The 25,116-nt window shown below is 46.1% G+C and overlaps 1 protein-coding gene across 2 annotated transcripts in view; it reads right to left on the bottom strand.

Annotated features, from left to right (window-relative positions):
- LOC126548415 (nose resistant to fluoxetine protein 6-like) overlaps nucleotides 1-25,116 on the bottom strand; it is a 181,675-nt gene that overhangs the window by 10,655 nt on the left and 145,904 nt on the right. For both annotated transcript variants that reach the window (XM_055063702.2, XM_050196553.2), the window contains exons 6-14: nucleotides 23,196-23,305; nucleotides 22,933-23,112; nucleotides 14,030-14,120; nucleotides 13,836-13,928; nucleotides 10,433-10,598; nucleotides 8,986-9,065; nucleotides 6,920-7,042; nucleotides 5,843-5,963; nucleotides 4,333-4,519 (exon numbers count right to left, since the gene is read on the bottom strand). In XM_055063702.2, coding sequence (XP_054919677.1) covers nucleotides 4,333-4,519; nucleotides 5,843-5,963; nucleotides 6,920-7,042; nucleotides 8,986-9,065; nucleotides 10,433-10,598; nucleotides 13,836-13,928; nucleotides 14,030-14,120; nucleotides 22,933-23,112; nucleotides 23,196-23,305 — 1,151 coding nt within the window. The remainder of the gene's footprint in view (nucleotides 1-4,332; nucleotides 4,520-5,842; nucleotides 5,964-6,919; nucleotides 7,043-8,985; nucleotides 9,066-10,432; nucleotides 10,599-13,835; nucleotides 13,929-14,029; nucleotides 14,121-22,932; nucleotides 23,113-23,195; nucleotides 23,306-25,116) is intronic.

A 25,116-nucleotide genomic window follows, 5' to 3' on the forward strand; every position in this document is an offset into this window, starting at 1 on the left:
CGACAGTACCATTCTCGGTGTAATATATTTCATTGTTTGCTGTATACAGCTTCTGTTATTTTTATATGCGTACTGGTAATCGTAGGGGCGAGTGGCACAGCCGAAAGGGATCGTTTCTATGTTATTTCCACAGCATCTATTTTTTTAACTTGTGCTTTGAAGGCTTTATTGATTTTTATGTGACCCAATTTATTATGATCACTATGTTAGTTCTTGAGCTCTCTGACGACGAATAAACATCACTGAGCGCCTTCACAGCCCTCTATAGAGGGGCTATGTATATTTCTTGTTTAGCCGAAGAGAAATATAGTATATTTTTCAGCGTCCATATTTGGGTTCATTTCAGGTCCATGTTTCTTCGTCTTTTCGGAATCATGTTGTTGAAGTTTCGAAGAAAACAACTTCGGTAATTAAGTTACGGGGGTCTAAGGTGCCAGAACCACGATCTGATTATGAGGCATGGCTTAGTGGCGCGACTTTGGATTAATTTTTTACCCCCCTCGGGTTCTTTCACGCGCCCCTAAATCAGGTACGCAAGCATTTTTTTTTTTTGCATTTGAATTTTTTTCGAAACACCGCCGCCGCGGCCGAGATCGAACCCGCCACTTCGAGCTGATCAACGCAACGCCATGGCCAGTGAGCTACCGTGGCGGGTCGACGACTTCTACATCCGAATTCTATATGCGAATGTAATATGCGAAAGACGCTTGATAGAACTTGCCGCACAGTATTTTCAAGATGCAGACGGCCTGTTTTGTTTTTCCCTGCCTTCCGGAAAGGCTCATTTGCGTAGCGGCGATGTAAAATATTTGCTGTGTTCTCCGACCACTGACCATCGCACACCGGCTGTCCCAACTAAATGTCGCCATGAATTCGAGAACTACAAAACGTTTTACGCAAACGGTCGCCCCCTGTATGTTGATGGGCATTGTTCATGCTAATCATGAACATTCTTTTTTCATTGTGCACAAATATATCTTTAAGTTCATTTTGCTAACTCTTCCTTAACTTACTTGATCGATAAGACAATGAAGTCCGAGAAAACATGGGGCCACTTAACCGTTATTTTTAACTGTTAAGGTAGAAATAATAAGTATACGAGATATGAAAGTGCACGAAATGATAACGAACTTGCCGCAGGTGGGAGTGGAACTCGCATCTTCCGCATTGCGCGTGCGGTGCTCTACCGATATTCAGCACACCGCGGCGACCGCGCTCTCGTCAACTTTCCTGGGTGCTTTTCTGTATGCGTAAAATATTAGCCCCGAGAGTGTCAGCTAGCACCACAGCCGTGAGCGAAGCTGGCTCACACTCCCAGGTCTAATTGCGGCGCAGCTGCTAGACAAGAAAGGCCCGAGGAAGGCTTATAGATCTCGGGGAATGAAACCAAACTCGTCGTGTACAAAGAGCGTGTCATCGCTGTTGAGTCAGTAAATTATTTTGAATCGATGTCAGCGAATTTCTAGTACAGTGAAGAACTCAACGAGGACCTCAGTGAGAATCGGAAGGTGCAGTTGGGGCTTTTATTTAGGTCAATCGAACGATACTCCACCTATATCTGCCCGAATTTCGCGGAGCGGAAAAAAAAAGCAAAAAAAAAAAACACAAAATATAAGTCCAAAGACGCTTTTGTGAAAAGCGGTGCTCCAATAATTAGACTACCTGAGAGATCTTGTACTCGGATAATTCTTGTAATTTCCCATTTTCAATTTTAATGAGCTATTTATTTAACTAGTAGTTTAACCTTCGAAAAATTTTTAATGTTGCTCGCTTTATTCGCAAGACCCGTCAATTTTCTTCCTACTCGGGCAATGAGTATCTACGTTTGATCAGTGTAATGTTAAGCATAACGATTATTAGACGAAGTCGCACTCCGCCTATCACACGTATGCTGGAAATTCGTACAAAAATCAAAGAATAACCTCAATGCAGCCGAGTGGAGACTATTCCGAAATGCAGGCAAGAAAATATACACAAAGAAAGGTTAACGCGAGGTTGCCATTTACGTAGGCGCGAAGAGTAGGAAGATGAACAAAGTTTGCTCCAAAGGCGCGCCCTGAAGACAGACAATGGGTAACCCAGATACGCCAGACGTCGACGCAAGAACACAGCATGAGATGCCGAACGCAAAGCGACAAAACGGCAAGCGGCGACAAGGTGGTCAAACACTGAAAGTTGGAAGAACTTCCCGCTTCCGGGAGGAAAGTGCCACTTCCCGCTTCCACAGCAGTGTGCACGAGCAGCAGTTTACCTTAATTCGCTCGAACGACACGACACCACACGTCTGAAAGCGTCGCTTTTAAAGGATGAAAAATAAGGCTTCACCATAACTTACGCCTTATATTAACGCGCGAAATGAAAAAGAAAAAAGACTTCCCTTTCGGCTCTTGCAATGCGAAGCAGTGACGCGATAGCTGGCGCAATATACGGCACGATATAGATGGCGTATTGTGCGCAGCAAGAATTGCACAGTTTCGTGTGGCGTCGGTTGGAGCAAACATTCGAAGATGCGCGCGGGCAATCTGCTTTCGAGAAGAAACCTTTAGTGAGTGCTGGTGCAAGTCGTGTTCGTTTTTGTAGGTGGCGCTCCCCAGTGATAAAAGGTGTTACATGCATAGGTAAATTTACATGATGATGTAGAGATAGGCAGGATGCTAAGCTGCATTAGCTATAGTAAAACCTAAGTAAAGTAGGCTAGATAACTATTTAGCGCCAACGGCATTTCAGAGTACGTGCCATTAGAAATCATCATTATGAAAACTGAGGGAGCCGAATTTTTCTGCCTCCTCTTTCCTATCCTGCCTTTCCCGTCTTGCCACTGGCTTCGTTTACGTTCTGACACCTCGGCGCTAGTTTATGGACAAGCTGCATAGCATGGTGCAACCAAATGCTTTAACAAGCGCTCAAGAGGCCAGGCGCAGTATCGTCCAGGTGCACTATTTGCTGCAGCATCGGCACAGAGGTTGAGAGGTAGAATCTTCGGCTAGCAATTTGTGTGTCAGGAGTTGAAATCATCGCGGAGCAGCGCGACATTTATCTTTCTGAAATTCTGGAAAAGCACTGTGATATTCCGCCGGCGGACATCTAAAAGGGAAAATGAAAAAAAAAACGCTCGTGCTATTGACTGATCTAGGCGGAATGATTACAAAAACGCGGCGCCGTAAGAATATACCGATCATATTGCCCAGCATAGTCGGCACAGTGCTAGCCTTGAAGTGACTTGCTTCCCGTTGTTCCTACTGCTGGCCATGTCAATTGCGATTATTGAGAAGACATCGCACCTTCGTAGAGCACAGAGAAGATCATTTTGCCGCTTTTCTTCTGCATATGAGATTGAAAGGTTAAACAGCACGTGCTGCCTAAATAGACCACATGAATCGAGCGCTATTACACACTGGCTCTTTCGAAGCACACCTGGATACAGCTATTTATTTCGCACAAAATCCAATAAGATACATCTTACTCGCCAATTCAGTCCATTTGTTGTATACCAACTGCAATAAATGTAGCAAAATTTGATAAAGTTCAGTTTGTGTTCTTAAGCTCAACTCTCCTAAAATCGATTTTCTAACTCTCGTCTTTTGATCATTTCAGTAACGGACGGTAAAGCATGGAGTTTTGCCTCACAATCTTGCTACCATTTAAACCCTACCAACACCATTCATATTTTCCATGCATTCCTGAAATTGCGCTGAATATTGATGTATTATTTATTTGTACCCGCCGTGGTTGCTTAGTGGCTTTGGCGTTGCGCTGCTAAGCACGAGGTCGCGGGATCACATTCCCGATATGGCAGCCGTATTTCGAAGAGTGCGAAATGCAGAAACACCCCCGTACTTAGTATTAGGTGCATGTTAAAGAAACCAAAGTAGTCAAAATTAATCCGGAGTCCTCCCCTACGGCGTGCTTCAAAATCAGATCGTGGTTCTGGCACGTAAAACCCCATAATTTAATTAAATTTTAATGATCTATTATTCTTAGTAAATGCATATATCTCATTCAAGACAGAACAATTTCGTGAGAGTTCGGCTAACTAAATTACAATGGGAGCTGAGCAATATATATAATGCCATCAGACATATTCTCGAAGTGTAGAAATAGAGAAATGGTTTCAGGAGAAAAAAAAAAGGAGAATGAACAATACATTTGGGCACATATAGCCGCAACGATATCCGAACAACTAAAGCACAGTTGTCGGCGTATGAAACTTGCACTGCCCTGTAAAAAGGGCTGCAATGGCTGTAGCAACCTGTAGCTTCTCGATTTCTCATCAATACGTCGTGCATATTCATTGTGGCTCGTCAAGTGCATCGGCGGCAAGAAAGCGCGCACCTCCGTGTCCAACGTGGCAGGCGACGGTAAGCCAGGCGATGGCAGTGCACCAGATGGTCCTGTGCAAGGCGGCGTAGCAGGCCACCAGGGCCGGGTGCACGTCGAAGCCCGCTCGGAACGGGTACACGCCCCACAGGGACACCAGGCCACACAGCAGCGCACACAGCCAGCCTAACCACAGGGTAACCTGCGAATGGGCGTCCCACAGATTGAAGCAGGCATTCGTGTGTCTTATCCGGGCGTTTTTACGACTCTCTTAGTTCATAGCTTAAGCGCTCTGAATAGGCAAAATGCTGCGTAGATTTCGTTTCCTTTATTGTTAATTCAGCGTACAACAGTGTGGAGACACCGCTCTGTGCACCGCTTGGCCACCTTGGGAGCAGAGGTGGCTTCTCTGTTCCGATTGTCTGTTGCCGCGTGAGCAATCTGCGTGTGTGTAGAGACGTTTTGGATAACGGTAGTACGTACACACTGGCAGAAAAAAAAAAGGAGCACGGCGTATAGCCGGCGTTGCCCCGGAACAAAGACGCCAACGAAATGCGGTGTATTTTGTCACGCGACCCACCAAACTATCGCCTCTCTAGACGTAGCTTGGCATAGGCGCCGATCGCAGTGGAGAGAGCGCGCCAACACCAAACCTGTCGCTTCACTGCCGCGGCAAAAAACGCCGCATAGGCGTCGACCTCTATGACTATGCGGCGGACCTCCAGGCGCGCTTTTCTTCCCGAAAGTGTGGTTATAACATTAGCGCCTATACGTGGAGCGAGCCGATCCATATAAACGCTCGCGTACGTGTAAGCCCTAACAAAACTGAAGACGGGAGTTAAATCAAGACCATATATGGCGTCTTATTTGACACTTGCCCACGTTCTCACAGAACGCGGCACATATTCCTGAATGGTCCAGAGGGTAAGAGAATGTCCTGTTTTACAAATCTCACTGAATCCGCGACGCCACAGTCATTGTGCTAATAAGGTTTATACGTTGTTTCATTCCATCGAACGAAGGTTGCATGAAAGGAATAAATAGAAATAAATAAACAGAAATAAGATACAAACGCTGCGCTACACATCGCGAACACATGGAATGAAACTACTAAATTTCAGTTATCTGGAAAAGAAACGCTACTTGTATATCCACTTGACGTGCCGTCTTGTGTTCTGATTTAGAAGAAATTGTAATTTTAGGCCGCTGATGCGTAGTTTCTTTTTTTTTCTTTGCAGCGGGGCACCTTGCACATGTTCTAACGAAGCATACTAGAATCCTGGCATCATTACGAGAACACCGCCTTTCCCACAGCTCTTGTGTTTCGACGTCACTACATCGAGCTGCCACTTCATCATCAGAAGTATGCGCTGAATAAGTGTACAGAAGCAACAGTGTCGCATAAGGTTCTCAAACAGCACAATTAGTTTCGTCGCTGCGTAATATTGACTACAGTTTGCATATTCCAAAATGAGGCCTGACATGAAACAACTCTTGGCATTCATAAGAGAACGAAAACCCTTACCTTGCTCATAGTGATTGTCTTGTTCTTGACGAGGTAGTACCCGCACATCAAGCCCACACAGAAGGGGCCGAAGTGTGTGAACGGCTGGAAATACAGCAGGTTGAGCTGCTGCACTGCTTTGCTGTGGTTGGAAGAAAATACGACGGAGAACCTTGAGTATGTGGGGCGCATCCACAAATCAGCATGATGTCACCAATGCAACCACATCCAAAAAATTGAAAAAAAAAACATCCTACGCAAATGCTTCTACCACTAATACCACCAAGTAGACTCTGTAATATATAGAAAGGTCAGCATCAATTCAGAACAGAATAATGAACAGACAGAGATATGAGGGAAAAGAATGAAAGGCAATGACGTGAACCAGAGAAATGTCCCTATGGTTATACCCTACAAGGACAGCGTGCGGGTAGTAACCGACAGAGGGATGAGACAACATATAAACAGTTCACAAACGAATAAATTGGGAACAGGTAGCACAAGATACAGGACACGTATCTAAAACTGATAGATTGCTCATATACTGATAGTTCCACAAAGCGATGAAAGCCACCGGGTTGCCAGTGTTTACAAGTGCTGGCATCCTCAGCATTTAAAAGGGCGTAATAGAAAACGGGGTCCAGGGCTAGTTTATAACATGCGCAGTAGTCCTATACAGATGGACTTATTAATTTTTCAGTGAACTTGAAGGAAGCGCATCCTTCCCTCTGAAAAGAAGAAAGAAAAATATTTGGGACGATAGCAAGAATGTTTACTTGACGGCCTAATAATCGATACAAACGACGCACAATACAACCGCGGTGCGTGAAATGCGCAGCATGCAAGAAGTCAATTGAAGACGAATAAGAGACAGCCACGAAACAAAAGGGCAGGTATAAAACATTTCTGCGCAATCACGGTTTTGATGCATCGGATCGACGCGCCTGTTCCTGACATTTAGACCATGTGCCTGTCAACAGCTCAGCGTTTTCAGGATGGTAGCATCTCTCAGCAAAATTGGAACCGTCTTTAGCACACACAGGACAGCCACTGGCAGGTGAGAGACGCGAAGCATAATTGACGAGTACAAACGCGCACCTCCACTCAGAAGTCATGAGTAGCAGAGCCGGAGGCAGGTCGAAGAAGTAGGTGATCAGGCCCACCGCCACGCATGAGCTCAGGCAAAGTGTCACCAACAGCGCCAGGCCCAGGGTCGAGCACCTGCGTGCACGACAGGCATCGCACGTGGCCAAGTATTCGTGCCGGGCAGCACTCGACGCCAAGTATAAAAGGCATGCACAGCAGTGGCGCTGCTACAACAGCACCAAAATAGTATTCGCTTCAATGTGCATAGCGCGATCAATCATACGCACAGCTTATAGAGACTCCATATTTGTCGCCGTTGCACTTGCTTAGTACTCGAGAGTTATGCCTAGTGCAGTGCTTTACGTTTCACTGCTCCTCCAATTCAATACGTATGTAGCGGCAATGTGTGCGGGATATATACATCTTTAGTGTTTAATACTACAAACAACAGCCACGATATAACTTCGGGAAGTAGTAGCTGCAACAGAAGATGGAAATTAATCTATATCTCATTGAAGTATCATACACGCTTTGTTATTGCCTTTTGCTTTTTTATTTTATTTTGGTTTGCTTTTCCAAAAAAATCTCAATATCGCCGACAATTACTCTTTTTTTTTTTCTAGAAAACAGACTTGCCTGACATATATAATGTCAAGCATGTTAGCTTATGTGATGGTCAAGCCACAACATTTTAGAACTTTCCAAGTACGCCTACTATTCAATGTCTTGCACAACATAGCTGGTTCGATTTTTTTGTCTTGATCATTCGCTGATGTTGGTTTGGCCCTGTCTCAACTGCTACATTTCGCAAATGTAGCAGTGGCGGCAGTTATAATGAAAAGTACTTACTAAATTTCTATATAACGGCGTTTTCAATTCAGTAAAGGAGCTCTTACGCTGTCTCATACGTTGAAATTCCGTATACTTAGATTAACTGGCCCACGTTGAGAAGAGTTTAAATAATTTTCCAAATCGTTAAACTGGAGAATTCGCTTAATAAATTTAAAGATTATTAATTTGCCCACTTTGACAAGGTGCTACAAGGCGACCTTCAGTATAACTTCCTATACTCCTACTTTCAAGATTCCCGTGAGGACGCTAACAACTAAGTAATGAATGTTCTCCACATCGACAAATTTAACTAAATATGACGTTTAAAAAAGAAAGCCACCTCTCCCAACCAGCTACGGCTCACCTCTTCGTCAATTCAAAGATAGATATGAGGGAGCCGAAATCACTTGGATAACATCAAGCGGCTGACTTTTGTTGCGGAAAACTGCTGGGCACGTGGTCACACTGGAAACATGTGCACACGCTTCAAAAGGTGCATTTCAGACCGCGATAGTATGCTTGAGGAAGATGCTGGTTGAAAAAAAGAAGAGCGCAAGCCCTCGAACTATTATAGGGATTCAAGGTGCTTCAGTTCAGTGAGCTATTTTCCTCGGAAATCATTATTGCTCTACGCGAAATATTTGCCAATTTCCTGCGGCTTCTGTGGTCCGGAACATTAAGGATCAAATTTCGGGAACAAGAAACAGCACCGCTACACCCATTATATGCGACCGCGACTATAGGTGCGCGAAAATCATTTCGTACATGGTTCTCCTAGTTCATGTGATGTGTAAGTAAATATTTGCGAAAGACGCGTTCCAAGATGTCGGCACCTCGGCGCCTATAGTTTCCATGGAGCTGGCGGCCAGTAGAGGGGCTGGTTGTTCATGTCTAGAAAATTCTGACAAGCTAATACTGTATATTATCTGATCTGAAGAAATACCTCTTAATGGGTTAAACTTCAATATATATGACAGAGAAGAAAAGACGCAGGAAAACGATAAAACTTTTCGGAACGAAGCAACCTCCCAGTGCCAAAGTTTAGCAAGACGTACTTGCTAATAAGCAAGTTCATACATCACCGTTAGGTATGTACGATTAACGTAAAGAAAGAAAACCGCAATATTTAGATTTACCCACATTTGACCTTACAAAAGAGCCAAGGGCGGTGTGCGAAGCGATATACCCCCTCCCCCGCCCTCCCCCCCCCCCCCCCCCCCCCCCCCAGTTGTTGATTCCGCACTTACTTGTACACGAAGAGAATCAGAGGCAGAGCCAAGACGAAGAATTGCATGTTCACCGCTTGGAACCAGGTATGCAGGAGACACTGCGAGAGAAAGACTTGTATAATACCATTTCGATCGGTATTTGAAAAGAAGCATCGTTGTGTTACTGCAAGCTTGCGCTCAATACTAAAAAAACGTTTATTGCTAAGATTATTGCTTTCTATAAACCTCGAATAAACAGTTCCACTCTTACAATAATTACACCATAATGTGATCAAAATCGGCGTCTGCTCGTCACATTCTCAGTATTTACGCGCTGAAACTCGCATGGAGTTTCGATGCGAATTTGAGGCCTATAAGGTAAGATCCACTGAACTTTTGAATTAGGAAGCACGGACTGAAAGGTGCAACCCTAAACTACTATAAAAAAAACAATAAGTACATTGATACAGTTTTGACATGCACACTTAGACCACTTGGAAGATTCTGATCTGACACGATGGGTTTTTATAAAAATAATGAGCCACGGCACTAACGCGCTTCTTGACAACAGCAGTGACATATACACGCAGTATCCCAGCTATCATGCATCGCGTTTTTTGAAAAAGACGGGTCATTCTGCGCGAAGATAAGCGAGTGCATATTGTTTACAGTCGGGTAGAGCAGCCGGCAGTAATTGTTTTGTTGATGTTATTCAGTTTAATAATTAATCACAATTAGCTAATATTTCTTTAATTACTGTTCTCAATGGCGCACTGCCAGTGAATGATTTGTAGAAAATTAAAAGGAACCTAAAGCTGGCATGTTATCAGCCAGGTCTTTTTGCACGTTAATTTTTTTTCAGGCTAATAAAGAAAGCCCGCGAAAACTGAAAAATATCACGTGACTAATCCTCCGCATGCGCCAAAAGCAGCGCCCTCAAACAAGCCCACAGAAGTTAGCGAGCGCCCTCTTTCCACGACGCATCAACCGCCAGTTATTCGGCGCTCTTTCCTCATCCACACCGCCCCGCCCGCGCTGTCGCGGGCGGGGCGCGCCACTAACTGCTATTGAGCTCGCTTGGGGGCGCTGCTTTTTGATGCGGGCTAGGGTGCCGCTAGTCACGTGATATTTTTCATTTTCCGCGGGCTTTCTTTATCAGCCCGAAAAAATAAACGGGCGAAAAGTAACTGGCTGAAAACATGCCAGCTTTGAGTTTCTTTCAATTCCCTACAATTGCTTCATTGACAGCGCAGTAATTAAACAAATTAGCTCATTGCAATTGATTATTCAATTGAATGGCATCAACGACAATATCAGTGGCGGCTACTCTACTCGACTTGTATTATGAGGGATTATGGCCCCCTGTGCAAATTCTGGACGCTATATCCCACTTTCATTTTATTGAATGTTGTTCGTGAAAAACATCTGACTTGGAATTTACACAACTGGTAAAACAATGAGCTTCATGGCAGAAGCGCTGGCTTACCATCCTATCGTATGGCAGATAGTTGCTAACGTAGAGCAAGTTTGTCCACCAGGATTTTGCGCAGTTCCTCATCAGCGGGTTCATGATCTCGTGCCAGAGTGGTCCCGATCCAAACAACGGCAGCAGCGAAAAGACAGCCATCACCAGGAGGTACGACGGTGTCATCCTGCAACACGGCACACGTACAAAAACTGTACAGCCAGCGTTTTAGGGCCAACGGTAACTTACCACTCGAGGTCGCTCTAAACGTTTGGACGCTTCCACAATGAAGCGGTGCTCTTTCATCGCATTATTTTTGAAGCGCAGTCACCACGGAGGAAGGAAACTAAGGAGAGGCCCTACCCCCTCCGCGCGCTAGGAGAAAAGTGTGGCGGAAATGACGTAGTAGGTTCTCATTTTTTTGCTGCTTTTTTATTTTTTTTGTTGTATGGCCACGCTTTTTGGGCCACAATGGCGGCGTTGTTATGGTTTTGAGCGCCCACACGTGTTGCTCTGGTAGGTTTCGGGCCGTGGCAAAGGCGCTGAGTGGGCGGGTTTGCGTTAGTCACCGTGTCTTGTTGCGCTGTGTTACTTGCACCGTGCTCTGCCACATGTTGCGCGAGCGCACGCGCTCCGTTCGCGACACCACGCGCAGCGCGGCGTGGTTTCGCGAAAGATGTAAACAAGAGAGGAGGGTGGCCCAAAAGGCGGAGCATCGCCATGAGCAACGCCAAATTCCGGCTTCACTTTTGCTTCACAAAGAGTGACGTCAGGGCCTCTCCTTAGTTTCCTTCCTCCGTGGCAGTCACACAAATCGAGAGGCGTTTACGTGATTTCTGACGATACTGTCCAGCCCGCTTTCGGTGCATTCTGAACTGTCGTCTTTTTACTCAGAAGTGGTTTTTCCTCGACGTCCAACAGACTTCTGGATACAACCAAAATTGATTCATGGCTTAACAAGGCGGCATCTGGCCCACTTCAGGCCGAACGCGTACCCTTTGCTAACACGTTTGTGCCATTCACGGACTTTCGCTACGCCTTGCCTCACCACAGCAGCAAAGTTCGGGCGTTATCTCGGTGGTCTCCTTAAAATTGGTTCTCGACATCGAGGTGTGAAGGCTTTGCCTATGATCTCACACACGCATTTGCCGATGTGACTGCAACGGAACGGTGGCGCCATCTGTCATCGCTAGGCGAAACCCACCGCTCACTTGGCGTGGTGACAAGATGGCGCGCCACTGTTCCGTTGCTGAGACCGCTTCTTTTGAGCAAACCCGTGTCGCTCCAGAGGACACAAGACGACAAGGAGAGCATACACCAACGTATATGCTCCACTGGCTCGTACACCAAAGCCTCAGACGCGTCCAATCGGCTTTATAAAATATATTCAATGACTCGACGCATCAAACGTGTGTGAGCTTCTCTTGACTAAATTTTATGCTTCAGTGACGTGTGTGAGAACCCCTCATGCCTCCTTCAGGAGCAATGGCTGCATCGACGGCAAAGAATTCAACGGAATGCTCTAGGTTGCAAACCCAGAGGAAGCGTACGGCTGACAAGCCGGAATATATGACCTTACAAAAAAAGCAAGGAACGCTGGGCTATTTGCTCATACTATGCAGGTCGGCGGCCACGCAATAATACACATTTCAATACCGCATACTGGCGAACCTATTTGTGGCTACTTTTACTGACGACAGCACCTTCTTGACTCCTCGTTGAAGCTTCAATCACCTCTGACCTCTTCCAGCAGTTGCGGTGCAACATTGCTATACGTACCCTGTGGCTTAGAGTGACTGTCTCTAGAAAAAAATATTATTTATTTATTTATTTATTTATTTATTTATTTATTTATTTACTTATGTAAAGCTTTACTCGTCAACTGTTCTACAGCATTTGATTGTCAAATGAGCGGACAGAAATAACACGAGGAAATAAGAAAAAAAGACACGCACACGTACAATGATGAACATGTCGAACAATGACGAACACTGCAGTGGACGTGTTAAAACACCTATACAGTTCTTGTTTTCTTTCGAAAACGTCTGCTTCTTTCGCGCTGGAATAGGTGACGCTCGTCGTACAATAGTTACGGATGAGTGCTTGACTGTCCAACACTTCTCGCTTTCTCTATTTATTTTTTCTCTTTCTCAATCCAACTGTACAGGCACAGCATTTTTGGCACAGCATTTTCGAAAGGCCGTGGTCTGTAGTCACTTTCGTCGTTGGTGAAGAAAGTTTCTGTGAAGCTGGCACAGTTACTCAAGTTGGGGCGATTCACTGAACGTGCATACTCGAGCTAGGAAGGCTCGCTTTCGCTCTACGTGTTCGTGCTATCTTTTCTATCCCTTCCTGCTCCAATCCTCTATTTCCCTTTGGTAGAGTAGCAAACCAGGTAAGAGTGTGGTTGGCCTTCGAGAAAAAAAAACGGTGCCTGCTTTTTTTTTTCGCTCTGGTACTTGTTACGCACTTGCACAGTTCGTTCAAACTTTAAGAGGAAGCGTTAACTCGGGTGCTCCTATGTAAATACATGCAAAAGGAGAATTCGTTTTTCTCGGCAATCACTGCACCAAAGTTGACGAGGTTTGTTGCATTTAAAAGAAAACTTAAAATCTAGTGACTGTTGGTTTCGAAGTTTTGATTTAGGTCGTCAATTTTTTTACTAAAGATTGCCAAAAGTCACAGATTTTCAGAAAACGAAACTATCAAGTTTACAACTCCGTAAGTGAGCAATGAAAAATGATATCACAATTCTGTGAATTGCATCTCATAGTACATCTACAATTTGTCTGTTTTGAATGATCTAATGGATGCCGTTTACAGAATGGCGATATCTGTTCTTGACGGAGAGCTGTTTATGTGTAAACTTCGTGCTTCTACTTCCTTTCAAACTTTCCAATATTTTGAAAATTCTTTCAATAAAATGCAGGCCCTAAATCGGAATCAAGCTTCCAACAGTCACTATAGAATTTAACTTTCATTCTCAAATACAGCAAACTTCATTAAAATTGGTCCAAGGGTTATCTCAGAAAAACGTTTTTGAGTTTCACATGTATTTTAATAGGCCGCGTCGGAGTTGGGCCCGAGTTAAAGCTTCCTCTTAAGAACTTTAGAATTTCGCCAAATGCAAGGATTGTTGAAAACTTATCGGTCAGACCAAGAAGGAAATAAAATGACATGGGGCCGTGACAAAGAACGAAGTTTTTGTACTTTTTAGGTGCTTGAGAGAGAAAAAAATACTCTTTACGACGCGGAAGTAAATAAAGAAGGTAACACCCGTTTGTGAAATGAACAGGAGCGCACACGTATACAAGACGAACAGGGGCACACTTCTCAGCGATCTTCAGTTTTCCTGCGTTTTGCTTTTCTGCTTTGGGAATAACGTATATACGTGACCGTAAAGTATACCATGGCAACCGCTTACCTCCAGAATCGTTGAATGAGAGATGAAATGATGTTTAACTTTCCTTTCTTTTTTTCCATTCTCGGCCAGTTGGAGTACACGATTAGAAGGCCACTGCAAGTGCAAAAATTGATCCGTTAAAGAAAAACAAATGCCGCTTAATTATTTCTTTCTCTGCATTTAAACATCTAGTTTGGTCTGAAACATAAACATACCTGATAAAGAAGAACGTGTCCACTGGCAGAAAATTTTCGATGGCAGTGAATGGAACGTCAGTATTGAGCTCTTCCAGTGTTTTTAGCCTCTCTGAAAAAAGGATTTCCAAACCATCAGTCCTATCACAACTTAAAGAACGGAACCGCGACACAAAAGTAGTTCTTTCTTAACCAGGTAGTTCGATATAGATATTTATAACTGCTGTCATAGACGAGTAAACAGAAATTAAACCCTCGTGTGTGTGTAGTTGACCTTATCCGATAAAGGTGGGCCGAATCGCCGATTAAGAACGCGAAAGCAGCATCACGTTACTCGTCGGCATCAGATAATATCGGGGGACCTTGGGACGCAGCGAGCAAGCTAGCTGCTCGTGGCGCGAGTCGGCGATTCGGTTCGTTGTGCGTGTCGTCTAAGGAGAGTGTTTATCACGGTTTGAACGTGCCAGGTGCTGGCCCTGTGTCCAGATTTCAGCAACGATAATCAGGGCTTCTACGTACAACGCACACAAGAACGAGACACAAAGAAAGAAACGCACACTTACGCATGACTTACTTGCTAGTAAAGGATCTATTGGCACTGCACGTGATATGAATACGTGTGCAGTTAAATCATTGCAGGAAAAAAATCTCAAGCACGCAAACGAGAATTGCAATAGTCAAGAGTGGTCTGCAAGTCGTATCGGTTAACAGCGACGAGGCCGGGCGATAGAAACACGGAGGCAAGCGGCCCATAAAGCAAATAACGATCAACCTAGGCCTGCCAGTAAGCTGCGATGGCATTCTAACAAGCAGAACAATCAGTGTAGAATAACAGCACAGCAGATGTACAAAATTTGTAGCAGCTCGACACCAGCAAAATCAGGTTCGTTCAGCTAGAAAACCGCTTTCTTTTGGTTAGAGCGAAATTGAGGGTATGCTGACGCATACGTCTCCGGCGTGTGAAAGTTCAGTGAATTCAACAATGTCTCTCATAAACTGGACTTTGCTAATGAGAGAACATTGCGCCAACCTCCGCTCGCACCACAGTTGCCGCAATGCCAAAATATCCACTGACAACATCCGAAACATCGCAATTGTGTTCTCTTAAGCGATCATTCAAACAGCGTCCCGTTTGCGCCACATATTTTATCCCGCCTGAAAGTGGCAAAGAATACAAAACAACTTCTGCACAGGGGACAAACATATTGCGATGCTTCTTGTCACGAACTGCTTTACCTGCGCCGTCCGGATTCAGCTGCTCAAAGGTAATTAACATTTTTTTGCGGACCTGAAAAGAAAAAAAAGCAATTTTACATTGCAATGCCTTCCTGTCTTCTTTATTATGTGCGCCATTCCCATGCGCGTGAGGCGCCATGGCCATTTTTTCTTGCTTGCCTTGTATTTCGGTAACCTCATTTTGGACTGAGCGACTACAGCCGTTAAAACCCCAGGGCAAAGATTCCGCCACTATAGGCCGGAAAACGGGCAGCCATGAGGCGTACCGTTTGTTCCTGGAAACTGGGAAGGATGGGGTGGTGGCGGGACTCTTTCAGTGCCTTTTTGTAGAACGATTTTACGATAGCCGTTTTCACTACTTCCGAAAGCGAGGAATCGAACGGTAGTGAGGGCTTGCTTCCGCGTGGTTCGTATTTCCAGCGGACATGCTTTTGAGCAAGAAGGTTTCAGAAGGAGAGACGAAGAAGACGAAGAACCTGCTGCTAGCCTGTCTGAGTAGCTCTGCCTACATTTATCGTTATTTTCGTTATTTTCTGGTAATATTACTGGTCAGAACGGTTCAAGACGTCTGTCGACTCGAAAAGGTACCTTCCGTATCGGAGACCGACGGGTGCTGCGCCACCCGCCGCCTCACAAGGTGCTAGAAGGAACCAAGCTGGCACCGACGAGAACCCCGCCATGACCTCCCAAGGGCTGACACCGGGTCAGAAACGCCAGCTGGTTTGTACATCCAGCCTGACTGCAAGCGACAAGACACTGGTGAATCTGAAGACGAGTCAACTATCATCGATGACGACAACGTGGCGAACGCTTCAGACCTAGACATGGACGAGGGTGGTTTCCGAATTGTGCGCCATCGTAAAGACAGGGCGGAGGGCATTCCAGTGTTAATCACTCCAACATCCGAAAGAGATGATTTAAGGCAAGTAAACCCTATTGTCCTGTATTCTCAGCTTGAAACGATTCTCGGTGGAGCACCAGTGAAGAGCCACTTCACAGCACAGGGAGCACTGCTCTTAAATGTAGAGACAGAAGGACAAGCCAACGTCCTTCTAGAGACCAAGAATATCGGTGGCATAGTCATATCTGCCCGTGTCCCACACAGTTATATGAAAAACACGTGCATTGTTAGAGGAGTCCCTAAATGGTACTCGGATGAGGAGCTGCTCACCTACCTGAGACCTCAGGGAGTATTCCATGCAAGAAGAATCATCCGTCGGGTCCAAACTTCGTCATCTGAATGGGAGTCAAGGCGCACTAACTCGGTGGTTCTCACATTAGCTCCAAATTCTGAACGCCCGGAGAAGATCAACCTTGGTTTCACCAGACACGAGCTTGTCGACTACGTGGAGACACCACCACGCTGTTTTAAGTGTCAGCGCTTCGGACATATCGCTAAGTACTGTCGTGGGGAACAGAGGTGCAAGTGCTGTGGGGGACCTCATGACTTTAAGACGTGTGCAAGTAAAGACAACTTTGTGTGCGCAAATAGCGGCGGTGACCATCCTGCTAGCTACGGTCGATGCCCGGCGCGGACAGCTGCTCAGCGAAGAAATAAGATGTTTGTTCTGGGTCCAAAGAGTGCAAGCGCACCATCGAACACGAAGAAGACGTCCAGAGCACCACAACTAACTGGTTTGGAAACAGAGTACGCATCTCATTTCCCGCGTCTCACACCGATAAACGAAGTTATTGAGCCAACGCAAACGGTCACAGCGGCTGAGAAACCTGTTCGAAAAGAGTCCGAAAAGCGCACCTATGCGGCCGCAGTAAACCGACCTTAAGTACCGCTTGGCAACAGTCAGCAGGAAAACTGCCAGCATGTGATACGCGCTTTGTTCACGGCACTACGTTCCCACGTCGCGAAGATGCCTGCTAGTTCAACGAAGGATATGCTGGAAGCAGTGCTGGCTCTTGAGTCAGTAATACTCTGCTCTACTTCCACATACACTCAGTAGCATAATGGCAATGTCTCGCCCACTTGGTCCATTCCGTCGTCCAAAAGTGCCCTTAATAATGCAATGGGACTGCGCCGGTATTCTACAGCATCTTTCTGAACTCAGCCTTTTCCTTTGAGACATACCTATACCAATTCTAGCCCTCTCGGAGGCCGGTCTCCCAAATGGAAGGACGATCCCAGGGTACATCAGACATGGAAATCCGAGTGTACCATCATTTGCAAATGGAAGTGCGATGATATACATCAGGCGAGAAATACCTCACGTCACCTTACCACTGCAAGACCTTTGTTCTACCTTCTTGGAAGTCGCCGCTGTGCAAGTGTGCCTAGGAAAACGAAAACTCAGTGTGGTGTCGGTGTATATAAGTCCGCGCAGGAAGGTCTCCATGGAGGCGTTCATAAAGGACCTTTGCATTCGTTGCCCCTCTCCTATAATAATCTGTGGGGACTTTAACGCACATCATTCGCTTTGGGGAGATAAGACTGCAGATTCCCGAGGCAAGGAACTAGAAACAGCCGCGGAAGCTGCTGACTTGTGTATCGCGAACGATGGCAAACCGACTTTCTTCAGACCACCAGATTCATGGAGTGCCATAGACCTCGTGATCCATTCTATAGACCTTGTCGTATCGTCAACAACGGCCCCAGACAGGATGGGCAGTGACCACTTTCCGATCTTCACCAACATCACCGGATTTCACACTGCTGGGCGACAATTCTGTGCTGTGACCCGCTGGGACACATACAGAGAAGCGTTGGACGAATCCCCTGGTGAGCTGTTCGCAGATATGCTGCGGAGCAAAAGAGTGGCTACCTCAATGTTGAAACTGCCAGATCATTTTCCTACTCCTGATTTGAAACTAAAGAACCTCTGCGCAGCGCGTAGGAGAGCGGAGCGAAAACTAATGAGAAAAACGGGAAATCCATCTGCGAAAACTGAATACAACAGGATAAACGCTGTCATCCGTCGTCACACAAAATGATTAAGACGAGTTCAATGGGCTGCTTTCTGTGACAGTTTATCGGCGTTTACTCCCATGACAAGGATATGGGGAGTAATGAATAGCCTATCCAGAAAGATTCGCCTACACAGGCCATTCGAAGCACTTGCTTTAAAGCAAAGAAAAGATTTGCAAACCCTTGCAGAAAATTTTGCAGACGTATACACATCTGGCAGTGGCAGATCAGCAGGAGTATCGAACCCTCTGTTGTCTGAAGCATTCCATACCATGGATACGCCGTTCACCTTTCGTGAGTTGGATTTGGCGCTTAGCAAATTAAGACGCTGTGCTGTGGGTCCCGATTCGATCAGCAATCAGATGCTGACAAATCTGCCATATGAACGAAAACGAGCACTTCTGGACATATTTAATCACGTCTGGAGCACAGGAGAGATCCCAGAAGCGTGGAAGACAGCATGGGTGGTGCCAGTGCTCAAGTCCGGAAAGGATCCTGCAAACCTCACCTCATATCGGCCAGTATCGCTAACATCATGCGTATCAAAGTTGATGGAAAGACTAATATGTACGAGGTTAACATGGTATCTTGAGCAAGGAAATAGACTGCCATCATGTATGACCGGATTTCGTCCACGGTTGAGTGCCCAGGACAGTGTCTTGGATCTACTAAGCCATATCGAGCACCATCGCGTAGACGGCCTTTTCACACTCGCCATCTTTATGGACGTTGCCAAGGCATACGACTGTGTGCTTCATAGAGGCATCATCAATGGACTCCGAGCCATGGGCGTCTCGGGAAATGCTCTTCGATTCGTCCATGAATTTCTCAGTGATCGATGTGTACAAGTTAAGCTGGGAAGTATAATGAGTGTCAAGCGACGCATTTCCCTCGGCGTCTCACAAGGAAGTGTCCTATCCCCCTTGCTTTTTAACGTTGCCATGGCCAGCCTTCCAGATGCCCTGAAAGTAGGTCGGACGGCAGTTAAAATGTCCATCTACGCAGATGACATCTGCATTTGGATCTCGGGGTACCAACACAAACGTTTGGCCCGGATAGCCCAGGCCGCAATCTCCACTATCGATCGCCACTTATCGACGCTTGGCCTATCCTTATCAGCAGAAAAATCAGCCTTCATGCTTTTCCCGGGATAGAGACGCAAGTCAACACGTCTGACGCTGAATATCAGAGGGCATTCAATTCTTCGTGCAACTCATGTTCGATTCCTGGGCGTCACCATCGACAACAAGCTACTATGGCGTGGTGCGGTCGAAAGTGTTGTGGCTGCATCAGTGCAAAGAATCAACGCACTTCGTCGATTGACAGGTGTACGTTGGGGAAACAATCCTATATCCATGCTTAAACTGAACGCTGCACTGATAACAAGCCGCATTCTCTATCAACTCCCTCTGATATCACCGTCATCGAGTCAATTCGAGCGCTTGGAGGCAGTGCACAGAAAGGGACTTCGCTTGGCGATGGGAGTTCCAATGGCGGCTTCAAACAAGAAAGTCACTAATGAGGCAGAGTCTCTTCCCCTCCGCTTCTTGGCATCTCAGGCCTTGCTGACGCCGCTATTAAGGCTGGGCGAGTCACGCGCAGGCACGGCGCTTCTCCGGCGGCTAAGATCAAGAACTCGCTCACATTTCCATGCGGCGCTGAACACCTTCCGATTTTTAGGATTGGAATGGCCTAAACGAAGTCGCCTTGACCCGCCATGGTCTTTTCCGGACGTTACCTGCAGCCTCAATGTACCCCACCTACCGACGAAACGCACCATTTCAACTGCCGAAGCCAAGTTTATTGTGCTGGACCACTTGAGCACTTTGTTTCAAAGCCATCTACAAGTGTACACAGACGGTTCGGTGTGTGCACAAACAGATAGCTGTGCAGCGGCATTCTGCATACCATCCCTTGATGTGTCATGGTCTGGCCGACTGGATCGCGTAGTTTCCTCTACAACAGTAGAAAGCGCCGCAATCACCGCGGCTTTGCGGAAACTACGTGCCTTTTCTGCACGAGATGTCGTGGTGCTGACGGATTCCAAGTCAGCATTACAAAGATTACATCGGGGCCTACCTCTAGAAAAATTTACAAGGCAGTCTCTGGCACTGATTGACGACCTCACGAGCAAAGGATTTAACGTAAGGTTTCAGTGGATTCCATCACACGTAGGAATTGATGGAAACGAGGAAGCTGACGCCCTTGCACGCCTAGCGCTGACATGTGTCCCAAAAGTGAAGGCTCCAAAAGCTTTTCAAAACCCTAAGGATGCAATCCGCCTTCACTTTAGACAGATGCACAAGAATCCACATGAATCCTGTGTGACTCATGGATTTACACGCGAACAAGCGACGCTTTTATACCGCATCAGGACCGACTCCGCATACACCCCAGCTTGGTTATTCAAGACTGGGCTTCGCGCTTCCCCACTCTGTGTTTTCTGTGGTGACATTGGTGACATCGAACATTTCATTTGGCTATGCCCACAGTTTGACACAGAAAGAAAAGTGTTGGTCGACAACCTGCAAAAAAGCGGTCTCACGCACAGGACCTTTGAAGACGTTGTTTTCCCCGGAGGGCCCGCGGCATTCAGGAAGAGAGCGCAACGACTGCTGATAGCCTTCCTGCGAGACACGGGGCTCATCGACACCTGGTGACACACCCCTGATCTCAACTCGAAGGAAGATCAGGCGGAACAATTGCCGGCTATGTATGCCAGGCTAACCCCGCCTGCTTCAACATCACCACCACCACCACCACCACCAAGAAGGTTTCGGGTCGAGAAGCCCGAATGAACCTTCCTTCCTGTGGCACTTCATTAGCATCCAGAGGCGTCAATTATTCTCAGAATATGTTTTTTATATCCGGCACCATAATTAGAACTCTATTGGTTCCGTTTTCACTGGTAATATGTAATCATAAACAAACCGGGAAGCCTACATAACCAGCGAGTCCTGCGGGCGGCGAAACAAGGTTACAGTGTCAAGGCCGGCAAGGAACAAATCCCTATGAATAGGTGCTGTGCACGATCCAATACACACACACACACACACACCTTGATTTTACAAATACGAATCGCCGCTCCAAACTATGACAGTTGATCTCAGATAAAAAGACAACACTTGCATATAGCCGTGAACCGACATAGCGGATTAATTTCGAAACTTCCGACTGCTCCACATTTATCTATACATTCTTCAATACACTGCAGACGCTCTGCATGCGGGAAGGAGTAATATCAATGTTTAATAGCGAATGCCCAAAACCCGCTATTTCCATGACTTACAAGAAATCAGTTATCAGTTGGTAATATCTTATTAGAATATGGTCGGCGCATGGATTCCCGTGAAGAGAGAACCACTCCTGCAAATCAAGCCATTTTTAGGCTCATCAAATATGGTTTCTCGCTCTCTCTCGACTTGTAGCGGCTTCAAGCTGCTCTGAAGATACAAGGCTACTTGCTTTTGCCATGCTTATTGCCCATAGACAATTATCTGTAGCCGACAATCAATCTAATGCATTCTTGCTCAGAAGAATATTTTAGGTTGAGGTTGCAATGCTCTTTTTCCCCCAAGGGATCGACCAAGTTTCCCAAGATTCAGTTTCGCGCAGAGCCTCTCTGTTTCAACTTGTTCATTGGTTAGGTAAACAGCATTGTGGCTTTAGAAGTATGTTACGATAAGCTCCTCTGCCATAGAAACTAACACTTTATTTGTGTGTGCTAGGAACCCCCCTTCTTTATCACTAGGAAGCCCTAAAAGCAAATGTTCTTTCAAATATGACACCACCTTCCCGGCAGTCCAGAGTTCGCAGCTAGGGCGTAGACGTCCTCAGCGTAGACGTCTTCAGAAGCCAATCCGGACACTGGTCTGACAAAGGCCAAGGGATCCGGCGGAGGCAGTTTTGGCTCGATGGTGACATTTTGTCCCCTCGACAATTAAGACGTCTTGAATACACTTCGGGATCGAAACGCCACCGAGTGTGCGCGCTGGAAACTTATGCGTCAGCACACCTTCAATTTTGCGCTAGCAAATATATATATATATATATTTATATGTATATACTGATTTCCTCACCGAATGAACCTGGGCCCGTATTCACAAAACGCTCTTACGCTAGTCTTCGTGCCAGCCAATAGTGATGTAGGTCATATTATTAGCGAAGGCGATCAGCCAATGAAAAACAGCGCTTACGAACAAAGAGCTTTGTGAATTCGGCCCCTGATTATGATTTTGCCTGATGTCGAGCTCTCCCGCATTTTTTATACCTATTGTGCGGCTTTTTCATGTTGTGCTGTGTGTTAGAATGTTGTTGCAGTTAAGTTTACTGGCAAGCATTTGTTAATCTTCATTTACCTTTTGGACTGCCTCCCCCTCCCTGTCCTTTTTTTTTCTTTACCGTCCAGCATCGTTCCTGTTAACCGATACGACTTGCAGATTACTCTTGGCTATGACAATTCTCGTTAATCTTCTTCGTTAATTCCTTCAAAAAATTAGGTGCACAGGTATGTACAGAGTGTCCCAGCTAACGCGACCCAAGCTGTTAAAAAAAACTAGTACAATATACAATCCTGCAACCTATACGATATTAGGTCTTCAGTCCTCGTCTAACACCACGATCATTCTTGTGGGGCACTTTCATGACTATGTACAAACAATTAATTACCCAATTCTTTTTCAGCTTTTCTTTTACCGGATAAAAGGCGTGACTTCAAATGAGAAAGCTATTGCTGCGTCATCAAACATCCCATTAAGAAGGGTCCACTTACTGAAGCGCACAAAAGTGGTGATGTCGCCGAGGAAGTACGTGTGCCCCAGGATGATCCAGAGGCAGGACACCACGCGGATGCCGTGCAACACGCCGAGGCTGGAGCTACGCCGTGCCGGCTGGAGCAGCTTACGCGTGTTTGCCAGGAACGAGAACGACAGAGCAAGGTCCCGTGCGAACTCTGCGCGGCAGATCAAGAGTGCAACGTGTCAGTGCGTCTTTCGGGCCGTTGACAGAGTCACGCACTGCCGCGATTCCACTCACCTAGGGGTGTTTCGTCGCCGCGCGGCTTCTTGGAGTCGTCACGTGGTCCCCAAATGCGATCCACGAGCGTCCCCACCAATACACAAATTGCGAGCACTCCCAGGATGCTCCTACGACAGGCACGTCACACGATTAGTGATATACGTGCCGCGAGCCTTGTAAAACAACTACATTAAAACACTATAGGCAGAAACGTAATGAACTGCAGGGCGTTTTGGTTTTCTAAAGTTCTCTTGGAGTCTCCGTATAATTGCTATCAGAGAAATTCACGGGCGATATAGCAGTAAATGCGAGAGAAATGCGTTAATATTAAGCCACACCTCTTTGAAGCCCGGGGTCAATGCTTTAAACCGTGTTCACCACATTGCAAAGTGTTGTTCAGGAGCTCACTCGACACACGCGACCTGCCTCTTCGGGAAGCGAACTGCAACTGGCAAGTGACAGTGGTTCGGAGCGAACCACAATCAGTTATACTACATATATATTCATATACACATACACATACACGGTTTTCTAAGCTCTTTTATCCCCTCTCTACCTCTACCACGTGACCGGTTTCCCACACTCCACACGCATACACTTTTTACTACTTTGACACTGTTAATGCAAACGCTTTAAAATATAATTTAAAGTCAAATTAAGTCCACAGCATGTAGCTGCCATTGGTTATTTTTTATGTCATGCTGCATTGCTCCGACGGCAGAAAACACACTTCTTCGACAGCGGACTGCGTCGGCCACATTACGATGTTCGGCGCAGTGCAATAATGCTCGTATCGTGTGCTTAAATTTAGGCGCACGTGAAAATATCCCAGACGGTAAAAGTAACAGGAAGTCCTTCACTTCAGCATCTCTCATAGCCCAGGTGTTCTCTCTGGGACGCTAAACCCATTCAGTAACAGACTGAAAGAATACTTATCTTACATGTCCTCCCATCGGAAACACAGACCATATAAATATCACGTAGATATCTTCGTCGTTTATTTTATTGGTCTTTATTGAACGATAAAAAAATCGGAATGCACTTAGTTTATTTAGTATAAAGTAAGGTGCATAGGCTTTATTTACCTGGTATGAATTTCTTTTTAGCTCGCACATGATATCAGAATTGCGCCCACAACTATGGAACCCACGATCAGCTCACGTGCGAAATCGCGGAACTTGTCCATCACTTAAGAGAAAAAGGTCATGATATCTCTTTTCAGTGGATACCAGGTCATCGCGGTGTCATTGGAAATGATGACGCCGATAAGGCAGCTCGGACGTCAAACCAAGAAGACTGCTGCGTCCCCATTCCTCTCTCAAGGACCGACGCCGCGAGACAACTGGCATTCTTGCACGCACGATCTCCTTAGCCGAGTGGGATACCGCACATACAAGGCACACAAGACTGCACAGACTAAACCCGTCACTGCAACTCAGACCTCCGGCTGGTCCGCACCGACGCGAAGCGTCTCTTCTGTGTCAGTTGTGGCTTGGAGTTGCCTTCACGAATGCCTACTCAGCACTAATTGGAATGGCTGATAGTCCTGCATGTGACCTTTGCGGATGCGAAGAGAACATCGACCACTTATTGTGCCATTGTCCTCAATTTTAAGCGCAAAGAGAATCTTTGTCCAACACATTGAGGAAATTAGATGATCGTCCTCTAAGTGAACAGACAGTACTAGAGCACCGTCCCTACCGATCATCGGCTCAGAAGGCAGTGAAGGAACTTTTGTGCTTTCTCAGAACGTCTGGTTTGCGCGAGCGGCTTTAACTCAAGTACTGTCCGTACACGTCTCTACACTTTCTCTCTCTCTTCCCCTTCTTCCTTCCCCCAGCGTAGGGTAGCCAACCAGACTCTTGACTGGTTAACATCCCTGCCTACCTATATTCCTCTCTCTCTCGCGCGCCCACAACCTATTTCGTCGCCTCAATAT

This window comes from Dermacentor andersoni, chromosome 1 (genome assembly GCF_023375885.2).
Source record: "Dermacentor andersoni chromosome 1, qqDerAnde1_hic_scaffold, whole genome shotgun sequence".
Classification (NCBI taxonomy): Eukaryota; Metazoa; Arthropoda; class Arachnida; order Ixodida; family Ixodidae; genus Dermacentor; species Dermacentor andersoni.